Below are 11,349 nucleotides of genomic sequence, written 5' to 3' on the forward strand. Positions count from 1 at the left end.
TTTTTTAAAAAAAACGGGGGGGGGGGGGGGGTGGAGTTAGTGCACATGTGCGGCACTGCCACCTCAGCTGCCATCTCCCTTGGGCGTCCGCCGCACTGCACGGCCATGCTCTCCGACCTACAGCTTCCAAAGGCCTTTTTGTCTGGTTACCTAGTTCATAGACCTGCATGTGAGGAGTCTGGAGACCCAGCCTGGCATGTGAAGGGTTTATAAACCCAGTCTGAACAGGCTTGAGGTGTCTATGAGCTCTAGACCCAGCCCTAGCTCAACAATTGGTCCAGTCGGCAGGATTACAGGCAGGTAAAAAAGCCCAACGAACAAACACTCTAATACAGGCACATTTTCTCAAGTATTTTATCATACTTTGGATGGACATATAAAAGCTTCTACTAATTTCAGCTCATTTTTCTAAAAGAAAATTTTCAGAACTCTTTTAAAGTGAGACACTTATATTCAGGGTTATTAATTATATCAAAAATACCATGAAAGTACCAGACAGAAATTAAGATTTCATGAGCTTATTCACATCACATAATTTAACATACTTTAATGTCAAGTAATATGTTTGCCTCCAGATAGATAACTAGTACATGTAGAAAATGGTCATGAAAAGATTCAACACTCAATCAATTACACAAGTAAAAAAAGATAATATAGGCATAAACTATAATATAATGCTACTGCCTAGACTACACCATAAAAAATATGGCAAGGACACAAAGCTGTCCTGTAGTAAAAGGAGCAGGATAAGATTACAGGTAAGCACAGAACCAGGCTAAGTGAATATGAACATTCTCTGAGCTCTAAACTTTGGGCCCTTCTCATAACATTTTCAGGAGGGAAATGTGTGAAGGAGGGAAATATACGTAAAACATTTTAAAACAGCAAGAAAAAAAGCGACAAAATTCTAAATACACATAAGACAAGTACCTTCATCTATATCTCTCTATATATTTACCTACCCCCAAAGAAGAAAAAACTTCTGAATTTTTACTAACACAATACTACAAATGTTCCATACTTCAGATATATCAGGGTAGTGATTTATAAGAGATTTCTTAAAAGCAGTTCAGACTCTTTTCCTAAAACTCCAGGAGCACGAAGCTCTGACACATAACTAAATGAAAGTAAAAAAAAAAAACAACTAGTCTTCTTTTGAGCACTTACTATGTGCAAGAAACTATAACAAACAATTTAACTCAGACTTCACACCAGCTCTGAAGGGGGATGTATCTCCAAATTTTGGAAGAAAAAAATAAGACTCATTTTAAGTAACTTGATAAAGTGGACCACAATAGAGCACGATTTAAACACAGATCTGTTTCACTACAAAGTCCAAACCCTGCCAATGTCTGCCAAAGCACTTAACACCTTACTCTATACTGGTTCCTTGCAACACACTATTTATTCCTAACAACCACACTCTTTAAGTGAAAAGAACCTGAAATTCAGAGAGTAAGATTCCATCAAAATTCACGTAGTTCACCCAGCATTTTAATTCAAGTCTGACTCAAAAGCCATTGATCCCTCTCTGAGATGATAGCATATCTCAAAAATAAAACCTGACTATTAAAGCGTAAATAGTAAAAACAAATGACATATGGTATAAAGTTATTTTAATATATGCACAGTGCTTATTTCTGAAAAGTTGATGCAGGATATATTTGCCTATACCACAGTGATGTAACTGCACTGTGTGCATCTCATACACATTAACATGTCTTTTTTTTTTGGCAGCTAGCTGGTACAGGGACCGAACCCGGGACCTTAGGGCATGATGCTGATAACACTAATCAACTGATGTTAGTCTGAATTAACGTCTAATATTTTTAGTTTCTAAAAATTAATATATTCTACATTTACTATATCTATGTCATTATTTCTTGAAAGGTTACAAGTGATTTAGAGCACAAATTCTTCTGTCAAAGAAAAATGGGTATTCTAGAACTGTCTTTGCCTCTTAAAAACTGAATGTCCCTAAACAAGTTATTTAATCTCCCTAAATCTCAGTTTTCTTATCTACAAAGTAAAGATGGCAATAATATTTTCCTCATAAGACTGTTATATGAATTAAATGAGATAACTTAGTGTAGGGGCCAACATAATCATTCCACTAAATATTAGCTGCTATTCAAATTAGAAAATTATGACTATTCTAAGACAGAGCAAACGAGAATCTAGACTGCAAGTATCACAGCAAGACTAAAGGTCAAAAATCAGCAGCAGTCATTTGGCATTCCATGGGCCAATGATCAGAATGACACCAGCCTTCCAGTATTTCTGGTCAGCCCTAAGGCTTTCTGGAATTGAGCAAAATTTCTTTTTATACAGCACAATGGAAACAATTCCCACAATTGTTACTTTGAACAGGAAACAGCAGCATATCTTCTTGCACAAGTTAATTTATGAACTGCCAAAACTTGTTCGGAAAATTGGAGGAAAGGGTGGCAGCAGTTAGAAGAACTAAGCAAAGCAATAATCAAAGTTTTAAAAATATATCTGATAATAGTCAAATATCACATCTTTACCTAAATCCCTTAAAAGTAGGAAAGTTCTAATAATTTTTCTTCTTTAAAATCAAAATAAAAACAAAAAAGTCATCTTCAAGTGTAGAAATAGGAAAGTAAAATACTCCTAAGACTCCCATTCTGTTTGAATTTTATCTCTTCAAAGGCTAAGATTTCTTCACTGATTATCAACATTTAACACAATGGAATGCATGCTTTTTCCTAAAGACAAGGTTTCTTTTCTGATGAGACCACTTATAATGTTTGGTACTTTCTGAAGACTTGATTTCTTCAACTAAAATAATTGAATTATGAGAATTCAAAGCAAACTAATAATATACTAAGTACTCGCAATGTATGATTCACTATTCACCTCTACTAATCTATATAGTAAACAGAGAATACATGTTATTCCCTTTGAGGAATTTCTTATAAAATGTTAAGGATGATAAAGAAAAAAATATGTATTAATGCTGTTTTGGACTAACTTTGATTCCTTACCTAGGAACTAGGTATTCCCTCATCATCTCCTTACAAAATCTATTTCCTCCATATTCCTGTCTCCTCCTACAGCCAATTAAATCAGCTTGAAGAATACACTGAATAACTATAGCCTTACCTAGTTTAGTAGAATTCATAATATCTACTCGTTTAAGGTAAAAGATGGTTTAAAAGAGAATACCTGCTGTACCGTACATTTTCATTTAAAACAGGGAAGCTTAAATTATACTGATTGTAGTCAAACTATTCTGTACCCTAAAATGATCAACTACTCTCTCTAAGGTCCAAAGATAGTTTCTCTGTTCTGACAGTCAACAAGGACATGAGAATGTGCTTCAGTGAGCCTGAGGAGCCTTCTCCATTCTTTCCAAAGGTAGTGGGCCTTTAAACTGTTAGCTTTGATTTGGAGAAGTACAGATTTTCCTTTTCAATCAAAGCTGTCATAAATAAAACAACCAGTGGTTAAGATAGTTTCAGTATGGTCTACTACAGAGTAATAAGCCCACAGAAGCAAACAAAAACAACTTTGCAACAAATGTGCCAAAAAATACTTCTTAAGTATGAACAGTATTTATACAATATTACTCTTAATAGAACTTATCAAACATGAGAAGAGTGCTAGTTCTCAAACCATCATCATAAAATCTCTTTTGCTCTGCATAACAAAGGAACAAGTGTCCTTTGGAAGGGTAATAGTATCTTTACCACATAAATAAAGAAGAGGAAACTCTAAAGTTACCTGCTCAAGGACACTTAGCTAAAAATTAGGATAAGAACTAGAAGTCTGACTCATACACTGATGTCTTTTAGCACATGACGCAGTTACAAAGGTATATACTATTCTTTTCAAAATTAGAAAGCTAGACAGATTATATTATGTACTAATATTAAGTCATCTGAGATTCTGAAAGGAAAGCTAAAAATGTTTTAATTTACATATAAATTCCAGTTTTACATGTTAACAGCTTAAGAAAAGCAGTAATACTACACACCAAATATTCTAAACCACTAGAGTTCTGAAATTATATCCTACCTTTTCTTTAAAAGTTTAATGTTTAGATTGAAGACTTAATTATAATTCTAAATGGCATGGTGTTAAGAAAAAGACAGCCAATACCTGTACTACCTTGACGATCAAACCTTTATCCATCATCATCTTATACCAGTTACCTTTGTGGTGTCTGCTGACTGACAATTGCATTTGCAGTCTCTCTCAGATACACCTCCCAATCCGTCTCAGGGATTTCTTGATCTGCAGTAAAAGGATATCTACAAGAAAAAGAGAACACAATAAATTAAACGGAAGAGTGCTTATATCCCAGAATGTTTCCTGCAGTAACTACCCCTCTTTCACTCACTGTTGTACTCTGCAGGCTTCACACATAAGGAGGGCTTTCCTGAGATTTCTGCAGGACTTTTCTGCAAGTCTATGAGCCAGTTGTGAAGGGAGATTCAGACCTTCCTTCTTGCACACAGTGGATAACACATGGCAAATCTACAAATAAAATAATTAACAAAAACACGCAGTCTGTCAAAAAGCACATTGGGACACTTTCTGTTGATAATATATTTACAGACCATTTTAACTATATTACTCCCCAAATTAACAAGTAAAAATTGTAATAAAGGTACTTTCCTACTGTGTATCCAACACAATGTCACAAATTTTCCCTATTTTCTATAAAATCTCCCAAAATCTATAATAGCAAGGAAGCTATTTATTGTGAGAAATTAGAATTTTTACTGATAGCTGTTAAGGATGATAAAGAAAAAAATATGTATTAATGCTGTTTTGGACTAACTTTGATTCCTTACCTAGGAACTAGGTATTCCCTCATCATCTCCTTACAAAATCTATTTCCTCCATATTCCTGTCTCCTCCTACAGCCAATTAAATCAGCTTGAAGAATACACTGAATAACTATAGCCTTACCTAGTTTAGTAGAATTCATAATATCTACTCGTTTAAGGTAAAAGATGGTTTAAAAGAGAATACTTTCTATATATTGCTATCTGGTATTTACTACCATAAATGTATATATATACTGGTTTGCACATATACTAATGGTTTGCATCCAGGTGACAGCTGTTCTTGAATTACTGATATGCTTCACTATGTTTTTACAAAAACAAACATAACAAGAATGTCCACAAAGTACTCAGAGAAACCTGGCTGAATTTTGTCTGAAAAGTTTAACTTAACTTACGTCTTCAATGCTGGGAGCAGGGACACGAACTGCCAGACACCTACTGCGAATGGGAGGTATCACTTTAGACGTAGAATTGCAGCACAAGATCAATCTGCAGGTGGACATATACTTCTCCATGGTTCTGCGCAAGGCATGCTGAGCATCTTTGGTGAGTTTGTCAACTTCTGTCAATAATACCACTGAGTTGAAGAGAAACAAAACAAGCTTTAACTTGACTCCTTCTCCTCCTTGTCATTATTCAGAGTGAAATCCTAAATAATAAGCCTTCCCTTTGCAAAAACAAATTGAAATTATAAATATGGCAAAAATAATTTACTTGTATTTTTAAAAATTCTATAATCAAGACTAAGAGACACTAGACTAAATAAAGTTAAAGAGGTTATTTTGTTGTGAAATTCATTGCAGCCTTTATTATTTATATGCACTAAAAATTACCAAGACAAGGATGTACTGTGCTGTATTTTCCCAAAATATTTTATTTCAGGAGCACAATTTCTGTAGAATATCTTAAGTCTAAAATCTCAAATCCTAAGGAATATATTTTGGAAAACAATGGTGCAAGAGATGTAGTCAACAAGGCATAAAGACCAACAGTAAGATTCCACCTGGCCACAATCAAGGACTGGTTTTAAAGGGGTTCAGGAATAATATATATACAGAGACTAAATCCAACTATTATATTTTTTCATATTAAATTATTTCTAGAAGATAGCAGTGGCAGAGTGTAGCATTTGAATTTCCCCCATAAAAACAAACAGAACTAAAAATTCCAAGACCAAAAACCCATGGACAACATTTATATATTAAAAAAAAAAAAAAAAAAAAAAAAAACCAACAAAAAAACCAAAATATAAGCAAGTGAGAATAAGCAACTAAAATTAGAAAGACCCGCATACTATCAGCATCTGTGTGGGAGAAGTGGCAGGATCCATCAGGTTTCTGATAGCCTTTAGGACAGGAAAACCCCCAAATCACCCACAGGAACACACTGGAAAGCATCACAGGTCAATTTGAAGACAGCAAATTTTTAACTATGAGGGAGATTCCTCAGAGCCCAATTCACAGGTGAGAGCAAGGGATCGTTGATGCAGGAAAGTTTGACAGAGCAGTAAACTATGAAAATAACACAATGTACCTCCCTTCAAAGATGACACTTCAAAATGAGAAGAAATCTGAGAAACAGAATCCAAACTGAAGAGAACAGAAAAAAAAGAGAAACAAAGGAAAGAATTCCGATAAAAGTGGCAGAGAGGAAGAGAAAATAGAGCTCAGAATACAAGGCCATATATTTTATCACTCTGTGAAAATAATAATTAATATGGGCAGCTCTAGAGCCCTGAACATAGAAAAACTCTCTGGCCTTCCTCTCCTTCCTAAGAATACAGGAAAATTCACTTCACTTTTTAAAAAGTAACCAACAAAAAAGAATCACAGCTGAAATCAATGTTAAAAAAAGCAGAGGAGCAGAACAACATCTCTGAACAAAGAAATGTTAAACTACAGTTTAGCTAATGGTTATTGTTCTTTTTAAGTAACAGTAAACCTAAAGTACGAACATTTAGTGTTTTCAGTGATGTTAATCCAGCACTGAAATATTTTTAGTATTTTTAATGACCCTAAAATATATCATTTTTAAAGGTTTACAACTGTAACTAGGTGTTACTAATTTTGATTAAAATTTTAAATTTTAATCACATTTATTTTAGTAACAGATTTTCAACATTTTTCTTATAATATCAGATTTAAAATAAGGGCACATCATGAAAATCAAGTACAATGTGTTTTGAGAAGTAAAATAAAATAAAATAAAATTTAAATAATAAGGGCACAATATTTTCTAAATATTTACATATATATACACCATTATTTTTGTTTTGTGTAGTAACGTTGAAAATAGTGACTGAGAAGGCATTGGTAGACAGAAATCAACAACTTATTTAAAAAATACACCAGGAGGCCCCACCACCCACCATGCAGGCCATCCAGGTGAGTACAGAGGTCCTGAGCCACACCTGGGAACTAATGCAGCCACAGACATGCCATGCCCACACTGAAGCCCCAGAGGGGTGCTCGCAGGCCCCACCACACACTGTGCAGGCCGCCCAGAAGAACGACCAGTACCCATGCACTGACTGAACAGAAGCCACAGCAGCTCACCACACACTCAGCTGCACTGATACAAGAAGAGTCATCAGAAGAACCCATAAGCAGAGGAGGAAGTCTTCCCTTGCATAACTCACTCCAGAGTGATGGAAGAAATAAGAATTCTACCAGATGATCAAACATCAGCATACAAATACTAGAACTACAAATAAACAAGATATAACACCAAAGGAATTTGGTAATTCTCAAGTACCAAACCCCATAAAGCAAGAAACCCTTGAGATGACTGAAAAGGAATTCCAAGCACTGATTTTAAGAAAACTCCAAGAAATAAGAGAAGGATCAACTAGAGAACACAATGAAACAAGAAAAAATATCCAGGATATAAAAGAGGAAATTTACAAAGAAATTAATAACTTAAGAATGTAACAACACTTCTAGAAACCAAGGATTCTCTCAATGAAATAAAAAAAATACAATGGAAAGCTGAGCAGCAGGCTAGAGCAAGCAGAACAAAAAATTTCAGAACTCAAAGATGGTCTTTTTGAAATAACTTAGGCAGACAAGAAAAAGGAAAAAATTTTTTTAAAAATGAAGAAAATTTAAGGGAGCTAGCAGACAACCTCAAGTACACAAACATCCAAATCATGAGTATTCCAGAAAAGGAGGAAAAAGGAAAAGGTATTGAAAACTTATTCAAAGAATAACAGAAATCTTCCCAGGTATAGGGAGGGTTGCAGACCTTTAGATCCAGGAAGCCCCAAACAGATTCAATCCAAAAGATCTTCTCCAAGACACTTGATACTCAAACTTGCAAAAGTCAAAGACATAGAGAATTCTAAAAGCAGTTAGAGAAAAGCATCGAGTCACCTATAAGGGAGCCCCCATCAGACTAACAACAGACTTCTCAACTAAAACCTTACACATATTCAGAAGACTAAAAGAAAAAAATTTCCAGCCAAGAATCCTATACCCAGCATGATTATCTTTGAGAAATGAGGGAGAAAGTGTATTTTCCTGACAAGTAAAAATTATGGGAGTTCACTAAAACATGACCAGCCCTGCAATAAATACTGAAAGGAGTCCTGCATACAGAATCTGAAAAACAATAACCAATATCACAGATTCACAAGAAACAGCAAAACCAGCCATTAAAACAAAAATGCAAATGAGAGAGAAAGAAGCTAAATCATGTCACCTCAAAAATCCAACTAACATTGAAGATGAAAAATAAAAGAAGAAAGGGACAAATGATGTTTAAAACATCTAAAAAAAGCAATATAATGACAGGAGTAAAGGAATACTTATCAATAACAACCCTAAATGTAAATGGGTTAAACTCTCCATTCAAAAGACAGACTAAATTAAAAAGCTAGACCCAAGTATATGCTGTCTTCAAGAGACCCACCTCATCTATAAAGACAAACAAAGACTAAAAGTGAAGGGATGGCAAAAGATACACCATGCAAACGGAAACCAAAAACAAGCATGGGTAGCTATTCTTATAGCAGATAAAACAGACTTCAAATCAAAACCCATAAAAAGATACAAGGAAGGCCATTATATAATGATAAAAGAATCTATCCAGTTAGAGGACATAACAATAAATATGTATGCACCCGACAGTGGAGCACTTAGACATGTAAAGCAAACACTCTTAGACCTAAAAAAAGAGATAGACCCAAATATGATAACAGTGGGTAACCTGAAACCCCCTCTCAGATCTGTCAGGCAATAAATCAAAGAAACACAGGATTTAAACTACACCTTAGACCAACTGGACCTGGCAGATATCTACAGAACATTTCATTCAACAACTAGAGAATATACATTCTTCTCATCAGCACATGGAACATTTTTCAGGATAGACCGCATACTAAGACACAAATCAAATCTTAGCAAATTTTTAAAACCTGAAATCATCCCAAGTATCTTTTGAGACCACAATGGATTAAAACTGGAAATCAAAAAAAGCAAAATTCTGGAAACTACTCAAGTGCATGGAAACTGAAAAAGACTCCTGAATGACCTAAGGGTCCAAGAAGAAATTAAAGAGGAAATCAAAAAATTTCTAGAAACTAATGAGAATAAAGATACATCATACCAAAACCTGTGAGTTTTGCTGCAAAAAGCAAAAGCAGTACTAAGAGGCAAACTTATTGCAATAAATGCTTACATCAAAAGAATGGAAAGACTTCAAATAAACAACCTAACACTATGCCTCAAAGAACTTGAAAAACAACAATCCAAACTTAAAGGTAGTAGACAGAAAGAAGTAAGATCAGAGCAGAACTAAATGAAATAGAGACCCAAAAAACAATGGAAAAGAAAACGAAAAGTTGGTTTTGAGAAGATAAATAGACAAACCATTAGCTAGATTAACAAAAAAAAGAGAGAAGACCCAAATAACAAAAATCAGAAATGAAAAGGGAGACATTACAACCGATGCCACAGAAATACAAAGAATCATTAGAGACTATTATAAACAACTGTATGACAAATATGAAAATCTGTAAGATATGGATAAGTTTATAGACACAAACTACCAAGACTAAACCAAGAAGAGACAGACAACCTGAACAGACCAATAACAAGGAGACTGAAGCAGTAATTAGCAATCTTCCAAAGAAAAGTCCAGGTATGGATGGTCTTACAGCTGAATTCTATCAAACCTTCAAAGAGGAGTTAATACCAATTCTCCTCCAACTATTCCAAACTGAAACAGAAGCTACTCTCCCAAACTCATTCTATGGGGCCAACATAACTCTGATAACAAAACCAGATAAAGACACAAAGAAAGTTATAGGTCAATATCCTTGATGAACCTAGATGCTAAAATCCTCAATATTAGCAATCAGAATACAGCAACATTAAAAAAAATATACACTATGATCAAGTGGGATTCATCCCAGGGATGCAAGGATGGTTCAACATACAAAAGTCAATAAATGTGATACAGTGCATCAAACTCAAGGACAAAGACCATATGGTTATCTCAATAGATGCTGAAAAAGCATTTGACAAAATTCAACATCCCTTCATGATAAAGACTCTCAACACATTAGGTATAGAAGGAAAATATCTCAACATAAAAGCCATTTATGACAAGCCCACCACCAGTATCATTCTGAATGGGGAATAACCTAGGGCCTTTCCCTTAAGAACAGGAACAAGACAAGAATGCCCACTCTCACCACTTCTATTTAACATAGTACTGGAGGTACTAGCCAGAACAATTAGGCAAGAGAAAGAAATAAAGGGAATCCAGATTGGAAAAGCTGAAGTCAAACTTTCTCTATTTGCAGATGACATGATACTATATATAGAAAAACCTAAAGACTATCAAAACTCCTAGAGCTGGTTAATAACTTCAGTAACGTTGCAGAATGCAAAATAAATACGCCCAAATCAGTAGCATTTATATACTCAAATAATGAATTAACAGAAAGAGAAATAAAGAAGTAAGCCCATTTACAAATGTCACACAAAAAATAAGATACCTACGGATCAATTTAACCAAGGAGGTGAAAGACCTCTACAACGAGAACTACAAATCACTTCTGAAAGAAATTAAAGAAGACACAAAAAGATGGAAAGATACTGCATGCTCTTGGATTGGAAGAATTAACATTCTGGAAATGTCTATACTACCCAAAGTGATCTACAGATTCAATGCACTCCCCATCAAAATACCAATGACACTCTTCACAGAAATGGAAAAAACAATCTTACCTTTCATATGGAACAACAAAAGACCCTGAATAGCCAAAGCAATCCTGAACAAATAAAGCTGGAGGCATAACACTACCTGACTTCAAATTATACTACAAAGCTATTGTAACCAAAACAGCATGGTACTGGTATAAAAGTAGACATTCAGACGAATGTAGTAGACCTGAGAACCCAGAATTCACTCCTCAGGCTTACAGGCATCTGATATTGGACAAAGCCAACAAAAATCTACATTGGGGAAAAGATTGCCTCTTCAACAAGTGATGCTGGGTAAACTCAATATCCATATGCAGAAG

General features: G+C 34.7%; 1 protein-coding gene across 1 annotated transcript in view; it reads right to left on the reverse strand.

The window, feature by feature from the left end:
- The window catches only part of RFC3 (replication factor C (activator 1) 3, 38kDa), a 26,312-nt gene that overhangs the window by 2,773 nt on the left and 12,190 nt on the right, over positions 1-11,349 (reverse strand). Inside the window, exons 4-7 of the mRNA XM_008592274.1 lie at positions 6,354-6,409; positions 5,216-5,397; positions 4,367-4,503; positions 4,179-4,277 (exon numbers count right to left, since the gene is read on the reverse strand). Coding sequence (XP_008590496.1) covers positions 4,179-4,277; positions 4,367-4,503; positions 5,216-5,397; positions 6,354-6,409 — 474 coding nt within the window. The remainder of the gene's footprint in view (positions 1-4,178; positions 4,278-4,366; positions 4,504-5,215; positions 5,398-6,353; positions 6,410-11,349) is intronic.

The sequence above is a fragment of the Galeopterus variegatus genome, unplaced genomic scaffold (assembly GCF_000696425.1).
Source record: "Galeopterus variegatus unplaced genomic scaffold, G_variegatus-3.0.2 Scaffold7728, whole genome shotgun sequence".
Classification (NCBI taxonomy): Eukaryota; Metazoa; Chordata; class Mammalia; order Dermoptera; family Cynocephalidae; genus Galeopterus; species Galeopterus variegatus.